General features: G+C 39.9%; 1 protein-coding gene across 1 annotated transcript in view; it reads left to right on the top strand.

Moving 5' to 3' along the window:
• Positions 1-18,258, top strand: part of LOC110169697 (mucin-2) — a 38,999-nt gene extending 20,741 nt beyond the window's left edge. Inside the window, 42 exon segments of the mRNA XM_055155879.1 lie at positions 10-73; positions 159-296; positions 426-590; positions 694-788; positions 975-1,101; positions 3,522-3,786; positions 3,864-3,925; positions 3,997-4,097; positions 4,169-4,320; positions 4,433-4,571; positions 4,667-4,771; positions 4,936-5,112; positions 5,186-5,370; positions 5,372-5,423; positions 5,586-5,742; positions 5,846-5,974; positions 6,080-7,299; positions 7,459-7,771; positions 7,813-8,724; positions 8,726-9,103; positions 9,106-9,185; positions 9,232-9,943; positions 10,006-11,322; positions 11,621-13,312; positions 13,418-13,539; positions 13,684-13,849; positions 13,937-14,181; positions 14,262-14,445; positions 14,542-14,734; positions 14,821-14,996; positions 15,072-15,141; positions 15,257-15,396; positions 15,475-15,506; positions 15,603-15,771; positions 15,847-15,951; positions 16,042-16,082; positions 16,201-16,323; positions 16,391-16,498; positions 16,576-16,704; positions 16,777-16,828; positions 16,955-17,093; positions 17,142-18,258. Of these exon segments, the coding sequence (XP_055011854.1) occupies positions 10-73; positions 159-296; positions 426-590; positions 694-788; positions 975-1,101; positions 3,522-3,786; positions 3,864-3,925; positions 3,997-4,097; positions 4,169-4,320; positions 4,433-4,571; positions 4,667-4,771; positions 4,936-5,112; positions 5,186-5,370; positions 5,372-5,423; positions 5,586-5,742; positions 5,846-5,974; positions 6,080-7,299; positions 7,459-7,771; positions 7,813-8,724; positions 8,726-9,103; positions 9,106-9,185; positions 9,232-9,943; positions 10,006-11,322; positions 11,621-13,312; positions 13,418-13,539; positions 13,684-13,849; positions 13,937-14,181; positions 14,262-14,445; positions 14,542-14,734; positions 14,821-14,996; positions 15,072-15,141; positions 15,257-15,396; positions 15,475-15,506; positions 15,603-15,771; positions 15,847-15,951; positions 16,042-16,082; positions 16,201-16,323; positions 16,391-16,498; positions 16,576-16,704; positions 16,777-16,828; positions 16,955-17,093; positions 17,142-17,316 (11,106 nt within the window). The 3' untranslated portion in view covers positions 17,317-18,258.
• Positions 18,259-18,307: the final 49 nt, after the last annotated feature.

Raw genomic sequence — 18,307 nt, forward strand, 5'->3', positions numbered from 1 at the left:
AATTGAAAGCTGACTATTGAAGACCGTCGCGTTACTTTTAATAAACAACCTTCCAAACTTCCTCTTGTAATGGGTAAGATTTAATTACTTGCTCACATTTTGATGCTTTTTTTGCAGAGTTTTACATATGAAAACTAAAACTATACTTTACATCATAGATGAGGTGACAGTGTTTCAGCCATCCAACTTCTACATAGTAGCTTACACCATCTATGGGATTACTCTTGAAATACAGATTGAACCATTTATGCAGATCTACATTAAATCATCAAGAACCAATAAAGGAAAACTAAGAGGTATTTTTACTCTTAAATGTGTTAAAACTGTTAGTTGGATGAATTATCATGCCTAGATGATGACCCATTAAATATTATTCACTCAGTACTCTTGACATTAATCTTTTAAATTAATAAAATCTTGTTTAGGTCTTTGTGGAAATTTTAACGATGACAGTGGTGATGACTTTACACCTCCAAATGGACCTCCCGAAGGAATACCTGAGATGTTTGGCAACAAATGGAAGGCTGACCAAAACTGCAAAGATGTGGACATTGTACAGGGGAAACCTTGTGATTTGAGTATAGACAGAGGTAAAAAATAATATTAGTGTGAAGGATTTCAGGAGTTGATGGGTTTTTTTTTAATAGCTCTTTCATATATACAAAGTTTTTCAAATATGTATGTTTGTTACAGAGAAATTTGCTAACCAGTGGTGCGGGTTGCTGACAGACCCAGAAAGTGTTTTTTCTAAATGCCACCAGACAATTAGCCCAGATTACTACAAGCAGGTAAACAGTGATTTTAGTCAACAAATGTGTTCAAGAAACTATTAACAATATCACATTTGAATTTATTTAAATGCATTTATTGTAGTTATTCTTTTACATGGTGCAGTTTCTTTTAACCAAGTTTCATTATTTCACTATAAGTTTCCTGTTGATAATTTATTTTTTTTTCGTCTTTTTCGCTGACAGACTTGCATTTATGACACCTGTGCATCTGAAAATAGTGAGAAGGCTTTATGTGCTGCCATTTCCTCTTATGTCTTTGCTTGTGCAGCTGCCGGAGTTAAAGTGAAAGATTGGAGGGAACAAGTGTGCCGTGAGTACTGGATACAAGCATATACAAAACTGTACTATATAAATCACATGCAGTTATTATATGTTATTACTTTTATATGCTTATTATATCCTATTATAGTGTTTCCTGTAGCACTTGATTGTTAGGGTGGCAATTACCTAATAGCACTTACCACTTTGATTTCCATTTTATAAATCATAAGAGAGTACTACATAATTTTGAATATCTTAAATAAATTATTTTGAAGGTCATATATAATGCAAAATTTACTCTTGTGAGCTTGAAGCCATGTTATAATGTTGTTACCTCATCACAAACATACCTAAAGTTGTGGGGTTTTTTTCGTTTGTTTTTTTTTCATTCACACAAGTATCCATTCATTTCCGTCCACTTTACCCCGCCCCGGACTTCCCTCTTCACATACACTTCCTCCAGCTCTTCTGAGGGGCACCAGAGGCATTCCCAGGCCGGACAAGAGACAGTCTCTCCAGCGTGTCCTGGGTCTTCCTCGGGCCTCCTCCTGGTGGGATGTTCCCAGAACACTGCCCCAGAGAGGCATCCAGGAGGCATTCAGAACACATGCCCTCCTCTCGACAGTCTGATACAGCAACCGCATCACTGCAAACTCATATGAACCCTTGAGCACTCGATGGAGAGTATAGAGTGGTCAGGACGAAAACCACACTGCTCCTCCTGCACTGATCTGCCTGTCAAGCTCATACTCCATCTTTCTCTCACATGTGAACAAGACCCAGAGATACTTGAACTCCTCCACTTGAGGCAGGGACTCTCTACCCACTTGCAGAGGGCAAGCCACCTTTTTCTGGTCGAGAACCATGGTCTTGGATTTGGAGGAGCTAATTTTCATCCCAGTCACTTCACACTTGGCTGCAAACTGCCCCGGTGCATGTTGGAGGGCCTGGTTTGATGGAGCCAACAGGACAACATCATCTGCAAACAGCAGAGATGAGATCCCGTGGTTCCCAAACCAGACCCCTCTGAGCCCTGGCTGTGCCTAGTAATTCTGTCCATATAAACAATGAACAAAACCTGAAAAGGGCAAACCTGGCGGGCAACCCTGGTGGAGTCCAACATACACTAGGAACAGGTCTGACATACTGCCAGCAATGCAAATACAGCTCGTGCTCCGACCATACAGGGACCACATCCACAAAGCACATGTGGACTGTTTGGGCAAACTCACATGAACCCCCGAGCACCCGATGGAGAGTGTAGAGGACAAAAACCACACTGTTCCTCCTGAATCTGAAATTCAACTAATGGTCCTCTCCAGTACCCTGGAATAGACCCTACTAGGGAGGCTGAGGAGAGTGTTTCACTTGTAGTTAGAACACACCTTCCGGTCCCCCTTCTTAAACAGAGAGACCCCTCCAGTCCTCCCCTGCCAGTTCAGAGGTACTGTCCATCACGCAATGTTGCAGAGACGTGTCAGCCAAGACAGCCCCACAACATCCAGAGACTTAAGATACTCAGGACAGATCTCATCCACCCCAGGAGCCTTGCCACCAAGGAGCTTGCCACCAACTCAGTGACTTGAGCCTATGTTAGGGTTATGGGTGAGTCTACTTCTGAGTCCCCAGTCTCTGCTTCTTCCTCAGAAGACATGACGGTGGGACTGAGGTGGGATCCTGTGACCTCTCACAACATCCCCAGTCGAGGTCAACAGCTCTCCACCCGCACTTTAAACCATGTTGGTGAAGCACTGCTTCCCCCTCCTGAGGGGTCAGACAGTTTGCCAAAATTTCTTTGAGGCCAACAGATGGTCCACCTCCATAGCCTCCCTGAACTCCTCCCGGCTCAGATTTTTTGCCTCTGCTATTACTCGAGCTGCAGCACTCCTGGCCTGTTTGTACCTGTCAGCTGCCTCAGGAGTCCCACGAGCCAACACCCGATAGGACTCCTTTTTCAGCCTGACAGCATCCCTTACTTTTCGCATCCACCCCGGGTTCAGGGATTGCATCCCCGACAGGCACCAGAGACCACCATCTACAAGCAGTAGCACTGACAATGGAGATGGAGAACATGGTCCACTTGGACTCTGTGTTCCCAGGAGCTTTGATTTGAAGGTGCCACCAACAGAGGGCTATGCCAGAAGTTCCTAATATACCCTCATACACTTGAGTCTGCCAGGTTTTTCCAACTTCCTCCTCTGCCAGTGAAAGCGCAGGAAGTATCACCACATTATCAAGAGCTGGACAGTGTTTTTTCAGTTTGAAAAAAGAACTCAAAATAAAAATATGCAGGATTTGTGTGCTAAACATGCGTGAAAGTAACAAAACACAACTCCAAGTATGGTTATCATGAGGAAACAACACTGTAACATATAGGTCATAAAATAACATAATATAGGCCCTTTTGCCCTTTTGCCCTTTTGGCAACCCAAAGGCATTATTGGTAACAACAACCTTTTTACTCTATAGAAAGCTACACAAAAGGTTGCCCTACAACTTTTGTGTATGACTACCAGATGACTAGCTGTGGTCGTACCTGTCGCCACCTCAGTGAGCCTGACCCAGCATGTAGCATCAGCTTCACTTCCGTTGATGGCTGTGGCTGCCCTGAGGGAGAGTACCTGTCTGACAATGATGAATGTGTGTCTGCCTCCGAATGTCCCTGTTATGATGGAGATAAAATTTGGCATAATGGACAGTATACAACATCAAAGAATGGATTGGAAAGAAGATGGTGAGTTTTTTTCTAAATCTACATCTGATGAAATAATGCTAAAATTACAAAAAAGATTGATAAGAGTTTTTGGCCAGCAAATGCAAAAATGGAAGACTTGAATGTGAAGGGAAAAAAAAGGGCCATCCAGGGAGATCAGGTACATACTTCACATTTTTCATATCAAATAATAGACCAAAATTAATGTACTTGTTAAAATGTATCTTTTAGAATGCAAACCTCCCATGCATTTTTTCAAATGCGATAAAGCCAATCCAAGTGCAAGAGGAGTAGAGTGCCAAAAGACATGTCAAACACTCGACAACAATTGTGTAATAAGAACAAATTGTTTTTTAATGTTGTTAATTGGAGCAGTTTTGAATTCTTTTTTCATATTTGACAGATGAGTAAACGTTGTGAGTCAGGCTGTGTGTGTCCCCCTGGTCTAGTGAATAATGGAAAAGGGAATTGCATCAAGGAGAAAGACTGCCCTTGCACGCACGGAGGTGTTGAGTATGAGCGTGGAGAGACAATCAAAGTGGACTGCAATACCTGGTAATTACAACATCATATATGGCTCTTTTTACACACACAACTGTGTGTTTTACAATTACAATTCTGTGTAATTCTTCCAAGTAACCTAAATTATATTATTGTCTTAAAATAGCACCTGCCAAGGTCGAGAATGGGACTGCACTGATGAAGTGTGTGATGGTATCTGCACTCTCTATGGAGAAGGCAATTACATCACATTTGACCAAAGGAGGTTCTTTTTCAGGGGACACTGTAACTACATTTTTGCACAGGTACTGTAATTTACAAAGTTACAATTTCAATATTAAATGTGACAAATACACACACTATTCTTTGCAAGGTAAAGTAACTTCTTTTTTTCATACAGGATTATTGTGAAAATAATGGGAAAGGCACTTTCAGAGTTTTGATTAGGAACCACCCATGTGAATCATCAGAGGGTGACTGCTTCACAGTAAACCTATTTCTAGGGGTAAATTATTTCAAATCTCTAACAATAAGTGTTTAAATTTGAATTATTATTGGAATGCCCCTTAATATGTATGATCTCATTTTGAACTGAGCCAAAACTGTAATGTTTATTGAGAATTGCTGATAAATTACGTGTGTGTGTGTGTGTGTGTGTGTGTGTTTCAGAACAACACAATTGAACTTGGAGAAGAAAGTGTCAAAATACCTGAAAGAACAGAAGAGGAAATACCATATAAGATCCACGTAGTTGGCATTTATCTTGTAATTGAGGCCAAAAATGGCATTGTGCTTATGTGGAATAAGAAAACAACACTCATGATGAAACTTAAATCTGCATTCAAGGTGACAAAATATACAAATGTACTGTGATTATTAATGTATTTATATATAATATAATGGAAACATTTTGTTTCAGGGAAAAGTATGTGGTCTTTGTGGAAATTTTGATGGAAACATAAATACAGAATTGATCTCCAGATCAAATGACAATCTGATGACGGCGACTGATTTTGGAAACAGCTGGAAAATGTTACCAACTTGTGAAGATGCAAAGCCATTAAATAGTTCCTGTGATCTATACTCACATAGGCACGCATGGGCCAAAACACTGCAGCATCATACTCAGCTCTGTTTTCAAGGAATGCCATAAACGGGTAAGACCTCTAATGTTATAAATATGATTCATAAAAATTCATAATTAATTCCAGACAACTTTCATGTCAGGTCTATACACTATATATTTGACTAAAATTATAGCTGTAATTATCATTGATTGTATTAACAGAGATTCAATTTGAGTGATTTCTTTGTAAAAGGTTGAACCTCAAGAATATTATGATTCCTGTGAGAAAGACACTTGTGGGTGCAGTACAGGAGGTGACTGTGACTGTTTCTGCTCTGCTGTTGCTGCTTATGCTGCAGCATGTAACAAAGCAGGAGTGTGTGTGAAATGGAGAACCCCCACTATCTGCCGTGAGTTGATCCCATTTAGATCAACTGCAAATTAATATAGTATAATATACAGTATTTTATGGTTCATAAAGTTCACATTATTTCTTCTGGCCAACTCCATTAGCTCTGTTCTGTGATTACTACAACTCTGATGGACATTGTGAATGGCACTATGAGCCTTGCGGAACAATTTGTATGAAAACATGCAAGAATCCCTCTGGAGAGTGTTACAATGAAATTCCAGCATTAGAAGGTAGAGCAACAATTAATTTTAGCATTGATGTTTTGGTTAAAGGATATGCAAATTATGACCTATTTTGAGGTTCCTGCATATTTAAGAAGCATTTTTATTTTTAAGGCTGCTATCCACATTGCCCTGAAGACAGACCGTATTTGGATGAAGATGATATGAAGTGCAAGTCAGAATGTGGGGTGACTACCACTACCACTACTATTCCTCCTACTACTCCTATTACTACTCCTTCCACGACTACTACCACTACTCCTACTCCTACTACTACTCCTTCCACGACTACAACCACTACTCCTACTCCTACTACTACTCCTTCCACTACTACTACCACTACTCCTACCACTACTCCTACCACTACCTCTACTACTACACCTACCACTACCACTACTCCTACTACTACCTCTACTACTACACCTACCACTACCACTACTCCTACCACTACTACTACTCCTACCACTACACCTACCACTACCACTACTCCTACCACTACTCCTACCACTACTTCTACCGTCTCAACCACAACAACTTGCTCTGATCTCAAATGTTATTGGACAAAATGGAAAAATGATAACTATCCTGATGATGGATTGAGTGACGGTGATCACGAAACATTACCAAATATTACAAATACAGATGTGGAACAGTATTGCAGTAAAGACCTTGAAATACAGTGCAGAGATAAAGAAACTCAAAAAACAGCAGAAGAGGCAGATCAAAAAGTTACATGCAATGTTAGTGTTGGCCTGATCTGTAATAACAATGAGCAGGATCTAGTACCAAAATGTTATGACTATGAAATACGTGTTGGGTGTTGTGTTTGTCCAACAACTCCCTCACCTACCCCTACTACTACTCCTACTACTACCACTACTACTCCTTCCACTACCCCTACTACTACACCTACCACTACCACTTCCATTACCCCTACTACTACTCCTACCACTACCACTACTCCTACCACTACTACTACTCCTACCACTACCATTACTTCTACCACTACTCCTACTCCTTCCACTACCCCTACTACTACACCTACCACTACTACTACTCTGACCACTACTACTACTCCTATTACTACCTCTACTACTACACCTACCACTACCACTACTCCTACCACTACTACTACTACTCCTACTACTACTCCTACCTCTACTCCTACCACTACTACTACTCCTACCACTACTTCTACCGTCTCAACCACAACAACTTGCTCTGATCTCAAATGTTATTGGACAAAATGGAAAAATGATAACTATCCTGATGATGGATTGAGTGACGGTGATCACGAAACATTACCAAAATATTACAAATACAGATGTGGAACAGTATTGCAGTAAAGACCTTGAAATACAGTGCAGAGATAAAGAAACTCAAAAAACAGCAGAAGAGGCAGATCAAAAAGTTACATGCAATGTTAGTGTTGGCCTGATCTGTAATAACAATGAGCAGGATCTAGTACCAAAATGTTATGACTATGAAATACGTGTTGGGTGTTGTGTTTGTCCAACAACTCCCTCACCTACCCTACTACTACTCCTACTACTACCACTACTACTCCTTCCACTACCCCTACTACTACACCTACCACTACCACTTCCATTACCCCTACTACTACTCCTACCACTACCACTACTCCTACCACTACTACTACTCCTACCACTACCATTACTTCTACCACTACTCCTACTCCTTCCACTACCCCTACTACTACACCTACCACTACTACTACTCTGACCACTACTACTACTCCTATTACTACCTCTACTACTACACCTACCACTACCACTACTCCTACACTACTACTACTACTCCTACTATTTCTCCTACCTCTACTCCTACCACTACTACTACTCCTACCACTACTTCTACCGTCTCAACCACAACAACTTGCTCTGATCTCAAATGTTATTGGACAAAATGGAAAAATGATAACTATCCTGATGATGGATTGAGTGACGGTGATCACGAAACATTACCAAATATTACAAATACAGATGTGGAACAGTATTGCAGTAAAGACCTTGAAATACAGTGCAGAGATAAAGAAACTCAAAAAACAGCAGAAGAGGCAGATCAAAAAGTTACATGCAATGTTAGTGTTGGCCTGATCTGTAATAACAATGAGCAGGATCTAGTACCAAAATGTTATGACTATGAAATACGTGTTGGGTGTTGTGTTTGTCCAACAACTCCCTCACCTACCCCTACTACTACTCCTACTACTACCACTACTACTCCTTCCACTACCCCTACTACTACACCTACCACTACCACTTCCATTACCCCTACTACTACTCCTACCACTACCACTACTCCTACCACTACTACTACTCCTACCACTACCATTACTTCTACCACTACTCCTACTCCTTCCACTACCCCTACTACTACACCTACCACTACTACTACTCTGACCACTACTACTACTCCTATTACTACCTCTACTACTACACCTACCACTACCACTACTCCTACCACTACTACTACTACTCCTACTACTACTCCTACCTCTACTCCTACCACTACTACTACTCCTACCACTACTCCTACCACTACTTCTACCGTCTCAACCACAACAACTTGCTCTGATCTCAAATGTTATTGGACAAAATGGAAAAATGATAACTATCCTGATGATGGATTGAGTGACGGTGATCACGAAACATTACCAAATATTACAAATACAGATGTGGAACAGTATTGCAGTAAAGACCTTGAAATACAGTGCAGAGATAAAGAAACTCAAAAAAACAGCAGAAGAGGCAGATCAAAAAGTTACATGCAATGTTAGTGTTGGCCTGATCTGTAATAACAATGAGCAGGATCTAGTACCAAAATGTTATGACTATGAAATACGTGTTGGGTGTTGTGTTTGTCCAACAACTCCCTCACCTACCCCTACTACTACTCCTACTACTACCACTACTACTCCTTCCACTACCCCTACTACTACACCTACCACTACCACTTCCATTACCCCTACTACTACTCCTACCACTACCACTACTCCTACCACTACTACTACTCCTACCACTACCATTACTTCTACCACTACTCCTACTCCTTCCACTACCCCTACTACTACACCTACCACTACTACTACTCTGACCACTACTACTACTCCTATTACTACCTCTCTACTACTACACCTACCACTACCACTACTCCTACCACTACTACTACTACTCCTACTACTACTCCTACCTCTACTCCTACACTACTACTACTACTACTCCTACCACTACTACTCTACCGTCTCAACCACAACAACTTGCTCTGATCTCAAATGTTATTGGACAAAATGGAAAAATGATAACTATCCTGATGATGGATTGAGTGACGGTGATCACGAAACATTACCAAATATTACAAATACAGATGTGGAACAGTATTGCAGTAAAGACCTTGAAATACAGTGCAGAGATAAAGAAACTCAAAAAACAGCAGAAGAGGCAGATCAAAAAGTTACATGCAATGTTAGTGTTGGCCTGATCTGTAATAACAATGAGCAGGATCTAGTACCAAAATGTTATGACTATGAAATACGTGTTGGGTGTTGTGTTTGTCCAACAACTCCCTCACCTACCCCTACTACTACTCCTACTACTACCACTACTACTCCTTCCACTACCCCTACTACTACACCTACCACTACCACTTCCATTACCCCTACTACTACTCCTACCACTACCACTACTCCTACCACTACTACTACTCCTACCACTACCATTACTTCTACCACTACTCCTACTCCTTCCACTACCCCTACTACTACACCTACCACTACTACTACTCTGACCACTACTACTACTCCTATTACTACCTCTACTACTACACCTACCACTACCACTACTCCTACCACTACTACTACTACTCCTACTACTACTCCTACCTCTACTCCTACCACTACTACTACTCCTACCACTACTCCTACCACTACTTTCTACCGTCTCAACCACAACAACTTGCTCTGATCTCAAATGTTATTGGACAAAATGGAAAAATGATAACTATCCTGATGATGGATTGAGTGACGGTGATCACGAAAACATTACCAAATATTACAAATACAGATGTGGAACAGTATTGCAGTAAAGACCTTGAAATACAGTGCAGAGATAAAGAAACTCAAAAAACAGCAGAAGAGGCAGATCAAAAAGTTACATGCAATGTTAGTGTTGGCCTGATCTGTAATAACAATGAGCAGGATCTAGTACCAAAATGTTATGACTATGAAATACGTGTTGGGTGTTGTGTTTGTCCAACAACTCCCTCACCTACCCCTACTACTACTCCTACTACTACCACTACTACTCCTTCCACTACCCCTACTACTACACCTACCACTACCACTTCCATTACCCCTACTACTACTCCTACCACTACCACTACTCCTACCACTACTACTACTCCTACCACTACCATTACTTCTACCACTACTCCTACTCCTTCCACTACCCCTACTACTACACCTACCACTACTACTACTCTGACCACTACTACTACTCCTATTACTACCTCTACTACTACACCTACCACTACCACTACTCCTACCACTACTACTACTACTCCTACTACTACTCCTACCTCTACTCCTACCACTACTACTACTCCTACCACTACTCCTACCACTACTTCTACCGTCTCAACCACAACAACTTGCTCTGATCTCAAATGTTATTGGACAAAATGGAAAAATGATAACTATCCTGATGATGGATTGAGTGACGGTGATCACGAAACATTACCAAATATTACAAATACAGATGTGGAACAGTATTGCAGTAAAGACCTTGAAATACAGTGCAGAGATAAAGAAACTCAAAAAACAGCAGAAGAGGCAGATCAAAAAGTTACATGCAATGTTAGTGTTGGCCTGATCTGTAATAACAATGAGCAGGATCTAGTACCAAAATGTTATGACTATGAAATACGTGTTGGGTGTTGTGTTTGTCCAACAACTCCCTCACCTACCCCTACTACTACTCCTACTACTACCACTACTACTCCTTCCACTACCCCTACTACTACACCTACCACTACCACTTCCATTACCCCTACTACTACTCCTACCACTACCACTACTCCTACCACTACTACTACTCCTACCACTACCATTACTTCTACCACTACTCCTACTCCTTCCACTACCCCTACTACTACACCTACCACTACTACTACTCTGACCACTACTACTACTCCTATTACTACCTCTACTACTACACCTACCACTACCACTACTCCTACCACTACTACTACTACTCCTACTACTACTCCTACCTCTACTCCTACCACTACTACTACTCCTACCACTACTCCTACCACTACTTCTACCGTCTCAACCACAACAACTTGCTCTGATCTCAAATGTTATTGGACAAAATGGAAAAATGATAACTATCCTGATGATGGATTGAGTGACGGTGATCACGAAACATTACCAAATATTACAAATACAGATGTGGAACAGTATTGCAGTAAAGACCTTGAAATACAGTGCAGAGATAAAGAAACTCAAAAAAACAGCAGAAGAGGCAGATCAAAAAGTTACATGCAATGTTAGTGTTGGCCTGATCTGTAATAACAATGAGCAGGATCTAGTACCAAAATGTTATGACTATGAAATACGTGTTGGGTGTTGTGTTTGTCCAACAACTCCCTCACCTACCCCTACTACTACTCCTACTACTACCACTACTACTCCTTCCTCTACCCCTACTACTACACCTACCACTACCACTTCCATTACCCCTACTACTACTCCTACCACTACCACTACTACTACTCCTACCACTACTACTACTCCTACCACTACCACTACTACTACTCCTACCACTACTACTACTCCTACCACTACCACTACCCCTACGTCTACCACTACCATTACTTCTACCCCTACTCCTACTCCTTCCACTACCCCTACTACTACATCTACCCCTACTACTACTCCTACCACTACTACTACTCCTACCACTACCACTACCCCTACATCTACCACTACCACTACTCCTACCACTACCCCTACTCCTACCAGTACCACTACTCCCTCCACTACTTCTACCTCTACTACTACTACACCAGAAGTTATTACAGGTACAAAAGCGACACCAGGCCATCAACATTCACCTACCACTACTACTACTCCTACCACTACTACTACTCCTACCACTACCACTACTACTACTCCTACCACTACTACTACTCCTACCACTACTACTACTCCTACCACTACCACTACCCCTACGTCTACCACTACCATTACTTCTACCACTACTCCTACTCCTTCCACCACCCCTACTACTACACTTACCACTACCACTACCACTACTACTACCACTACTACTACTCCTACCCCTACTCCTTCCACTACCACTACTACTACCCCTACCACTACTCCTACCACTACCCCTACCCCTACTCCTACCAGTACCACTACTCCCTCCACTACTTCTACCTCTACCTCTACTACTACTACACCAGAAGTTATTACAGGTACAAAAGCGACACCAGGCGGTCAACATTCACCTACCACTACTACTACTCCTACCACAACTCCTACCACTACTACTACTCCTATTACTACACCTACCACTACCACTACTCCTACCACTACTCCTACCACTACTACTACTCCTACTACTACTCCTACCACTACTCCTACCACTACTTCTACCGTCTCAACCACAACAACTTGCTCTGATCTCAAATGTTATTGGACAAAATGGAAAAATGATAACTATCCTGCTGATGAATTGAGTGACGGTGATCACGAAACATTACCAAATATTACAAATACAGATGTGGAACAGTATTGCAGTAAAAACCTTGAAATACAGTGCAGAGATAAAAAAACTCAAAAAACACCAGAAGAGGCAGATCAAAAAGTTACATGCGATGTTAGTGTTGGCCTGATCTGTAATAACAATGAGCAGGATCTAATAGCAAAATGTTATGACTATGAAATACGTGTTGGGTGTTGTGTTTGTCCAACAACTCCCTCACCTACCCCTACTACTACTCCTACTACTACCACTTCCACTACCCCTACTACTACTCTTACCACTACCACTGCTACTACTCCTACCACTACTACCACTCCTACCACTACCACTACTCCTACATCTACCACTACCATTACCTCTACCACTACTCCTACTCCTTCCACTACCCCTACTACTACACCTACCACTACTACTTCTCTGACCACTACTACTACTCCTACTACTACCTCTACTACTACACCTACCACTACCACTACTCCAGCCACTACTCCTCAACAGTCGACTACAACACCAAAAGGATGTGTCTGCAAATATGATGGCCAAGAATTCAAACCTGGTAAATTATTTGGGGTTTTAAATAAATTATTCATTTATTATTACATACTACAAATCTGATCGCTGTATGTGGGGTTGTTGATTTCACCTACCCTTTATTCTTTAGGTCAGTTTATTATCAGACAGAACAATGGCAGCGACTGTTATGAAGTCTATTGCAGCATGGCGTGCACTTTGGAGGATGTTCCATGCATTCAGAATTGCACATATCTAGATCCACCACGGACGGTAGTGTCTTGTTTTAATTTTTTTTGTGTGTTGACTTATATAATTTATTTGTAGTTTCTGCATGCATATTTTTTCTCTTTACACTTTTTTCAATTATTGTCAAATGTACACTTAAGCAATACATTTAAGAGAGATTTTTTGCAGAATGGTGAAACCTGGATATCAGACTGTATGATTAACAAATGTGAAAATGGCACAACTGTTTCCAAACCTGTGTGTCCGGATGTCACAAAGCCAACTTGTGCAAATAAACGAGACCCAGTTAAAGTATATGATAATGGAGGCTGCTGTTACCATTATGAGTGTCGATGTAAGCAAGTTTCCCCAACTCACTCATCATCTTATTTTGTAAAATCTTGACTAATTCTAAAACTCCTGCTCTTTCTTTTATTTCTAGGTGTATGTGTTGGATGGGGAGACCCACATTATGTCACATTTGATGGCCAGTATTACAGCTTTCAGAAAAACTGCACATATGTTTTGATTCAAGAAATTATTCCAAAACACAATTTCACAGTTCTTATCGACAATGAAAACTGTGATGCTTCTGGCGCTGTGACCTGTGCCAAAGCTTTGATTGTAAAATACAAAAGCTACAGTATAACCCTTACAGCAGAGACATCCTCCAAATATCACAATATTGTAAGCAAGCACTGTATTTGGTAGATTTTGAATAAAAGAATACACCCTTCTCCTTTATGACCTTCAACTATGCTATTTAGGTTTATATGAATGGCAAGGAGATATTTCCAACCTACACCAATGCTGATTTGACCATCACTAGTACAACTATTGGACTGCGTCTGGAAATCCCAGAAATTCATGCAGTTGTTATATTCAAGTCACTTCAGTTTTATGTTGAACTGCCATTTTCTCTTTTTCACCACAACACCGAAGGACAGTGTGGTAAGTTTCTAAAAATCACTAAAGTATACAATAGAGAAATAAGTCCCATTGAGTCTAATTGTGTCACAAAACTTACATTTTCTTTGCTTCTACAAGGTACTTGTGACAATAACACCTCGAATGACTGCCGATTACCAAATGGCCAGCTCCGTCCATGCCCCTCAATGGCATATGAGTGGCGTGTTGAAGATATTAATAAGCCGTACTGTAAGCATCCAAAACCTCCTACAACAGTTACTCCACCCACTTCTCCTCCACCATCTCCTCCATGTGACGTGATGATCAGCAAGTAAGAATTGAAACTCTAACCATAAACATGTAAACACAGTTAAAACTGATTAGTTTGATTTTCACTTGCTTGTCTTTTAAATTAAGTGTCTTTAAGGAGTGCCACAAAGTAATCAAGCCAGACGTCTTTTATGAGGCTTGTAAATTTGATGTTTATTACACGAAAAATTCAACAGGATGTGCCAGTCTTGAGGCATATGCATCTTTATGTGCTCAAAAGTCTGTTTGTGTGTCTTGGAGAAGTGCCACAGATGGACTTTGTGGTAAGAAAGTTATTCAAACTCAAAGCTAATGTATTACTGTATATACACTCTATTTTCAGTGTTTTTAATTTTCAGACTTTGACTGTCCTTCAAACCTAATCTATAAGCCGTGTGGTCCAGCTGTTGTTGAAACATGCAATGCAAAGTACGTTATGCTTGTATACTTACACAAATGTTTGTATGTTTGTTTGTATACTTACACACAAAAAAAAAATCTTAGTCAATATTTTTAATATTTATAATTGTATAACTTTTTCTAGATACAATGATAAATACATAACCAAATGTCAGTCCAAAAAACCTTCAGACAACGATGAATGTCAGTCCTTCATGGAGGGTTGCTACTGCCCGGATGGGCTGATACGGTTTAGCTCAAACTATGACCGCTGTGTATCTGCCTGTAAGAACATTTTTATGTAACATAATTTAGCAAATATACATTGCATATAAATACATACTATATTTGCTGTTACACTAGGTTGCACTGGCCCTGATGGTTTGCCTAAAGAGGTATGCAAAATTTAATATGTTAGAATCGATTTCTCAATAGGTGTATTGTTAAAACAATAATAATTTTTATTAAAACATTTTTTATGGGTAAAACAGCTGGGTGAGAAATGGCAAAGTGGATGTCAGGAGTGTGTTTGTGACCAGGACACAATGAGTGTCCAATGCAAACCTCGTCCCTGTCCCATTCCAAAATTCGTTCGCTGTGACAAAGAGGGTCAAGTGATGGTGAACTACACTGAAGACTGTTGTCAGAATTTCAAATGTGGTAAGTCAGTACACTCATTTTATGCAACATAAGCATTACAGTTTTTCAGAACTTATTTTATGTCCGTTGCAACAGAATGTGACCGTAAACGTTGTCATGACATAATACCAATGTGCACGCCAGGATTTGAGTTGAAGATACATGAATCTAATGACAGCTGTTGCTCTCATTTCACCTGCGGTACTGACTTTATGGTTGTTTAAGTAATGTAAGAAAGAACTTGGTATTATCTAAAAGTAATCTTTCTTTTCATCTTTTTATCTTTTGCAGTTCCAAAGAATGTTTGTGTGTACAATGACACAGAGTATAAGGTAAAAACCATTTGGCTTATAGTAAACAAACCAATTCACACAGTGCAGCACTTTTTCTACTAGACAAGAAAGTACCACAAGTTTTTCATTGTAATAATGTCTATTTACACATTTATAGCCAGGTAACAAGTTCTTTAAAGACCAATGTGAACAGTGCATCTGTACTGGGAAGAAAAACACAGAAACCATGCTGAATGAATTTCACTGCAATCAGCCACGATGCCTAAAAGACTGCCCTGAGGTAAGTGCTAAAATGACACATTACACTTGTGGGGCTTTCTGTTAAATTACATATTTGTTATCAATAGGGCCATCAATATGTGCATGAACCAAAACTAGGACACTGCTGTGGCTCATGTAAAAAGATTAACTGTGTTCTAATATTAGAAAAGTCCAACTCCACTGTTATTATAAAGGTAGGTCAGTTTAATCTAAAATTCACACTGTACTGCAAGGTCAAGTCCTCATAAAACTTCTAAATATATATCCACAGCCTTCAGAGTCTTGGTCCCCCCCAGATGACCCCTGCACCAAACATCACTGTAAAGAAGAGAATGGAGAGTTGATTACTCAGCAGACAGTAACTGAGTGTCCCAACTTTGACCCAACAAAGTGTATTCCTGTAGGTACACTGTATTTAGGAAAGGTAGAAAATTGTGAATACAATTGTTTACAAAAATCTTTTGTCTGACAGGGGACCGAACAAACTGATGCTAATGGATGTTGTAAAAAATGCAGAGAGATTGGTAATTATGAAGCACCATCAAATGCCTTTCAATTAAAGAAAATTTTAACAATGACCAACAAGTCAATCTGTGTTTATGGTCATTAACTTTAATATTTATCTAATTCAGTGTTTGTGTTCACAACAGACTGTGGAGTAAAAAAGACCAAAAAGTTCCTAGAAAATGGAGACTGCAAGTCAATTAATCCTGTAGAGCTCAATTCCTGTGAAGGATCTTGTGGAGTCTCCTTCTCTAAGTGAGATTTCTAATGTAATTCAGAGACAATGTCCATTTTAGTAATGCACATGTATAATGCTTTAAAATACATTTACAGGTACTCTGCAGTAAGCAACATGATGATGCATTCATGCACCTGCTGTCAGGAAATGGAAACCAGTAAGATTAATGTGGAGATGCATTGCGCTAACAACACTATCATAACACACACCTATATTTCGGTGGACAAGTGTGGATGCCATATTTCAGAGTGTAAAGATGCCTCTACTTAGGAAGAAGGGTTCTTATTACTTCTTATAATGTAATCATTTCTCCATTCATGTACTGTTTTTCTTTCACATCCTTGTACAGTTACAAGAACACACACAGCACAGAAAGTATCATTCATTATTGGTAATGGTCATCTGGTCTACAATTCTATTAGACATAGCTCTCTTTTCTTTTCCTTTTGACAGACTCTTAGTGAGTTGTAGTTACTGTGACATGTTTAGGCTACTAGCTGTCAGTCTTCCTTACAGGTGTCTGAGCAGCAACAGCAGGAGGCGTGGTCAGTCTGAGTGACCTGCCAGGTAAGTTAGGCTGAGCAATCACAATCAACTTGGATGTTTGGTATACGCACCAAGACTGATATTTCTGAGGATGACTGCAGCTAGCAGCCAAAACATGTCATGTTATCTCAACCCAATGTCTGCCTAAAAGGAAAAAAATAATAATAATAAAAAAAATAAAAAATAACCTCTGTCTGAGATTGAAGTGAGCAACTGAAATATCAATATTGTTATGAGAGTTTCTTTGAAGGTATGCAAAATTTGAATATTGAGAGTATATCATTTATAGTTAAATAAAATGCTACAAAAAGCTGATAAACTATATAAATGAAGTAATACCTGTAATTTGTTCGTAGTTTTAAAGTCATTTAACATGTTTTTTGTTTGAAGATGATTGAGATATTCCAAAAAAATCTATATGGTAGAGATATTTATTTTTGTCAGTATTGTCCACCTCTAGTTAAAGCAGCATTCAATGTTGCCTGATGCATCCATCTTACAGAGTTGTTTGAATGATGAAACGAATAACTGCCAGATGTGTACTTTGTACTTGTACCATGCATATGAAAATTGTATTACTGTAAGCTGTTCCTTTACCACTCTTTATCTTCTTTTGTATTCTGAATATCTACAAAAATGTGATTAAAAGTTTTTTTTGCATTTGAATGTTGGTTGCTGGCTCTAATTTCATCTTTCTTCAGATCCATAATTCATA

The sequence above is a fragment of the Boleophthalmus pectinirostris genome, unplaced genomic scaffold (assembly GCF_026225935.1).
Source record: "Boleophthalmus pectinirostris isolate CB_2022bp ecotype Guang Dong unplaced genomic scaffold, ASM2622593v1 HiC_scaffold_2, whole genome shotgun sequence".
Classification (NCBI taxonomy): Eukaryota; Metazoa; Chordata; class Actinopteri; order Gobiiformes; family Gobiidae; genus Boleophthalmus; species Boleophthalmus pectinirostris.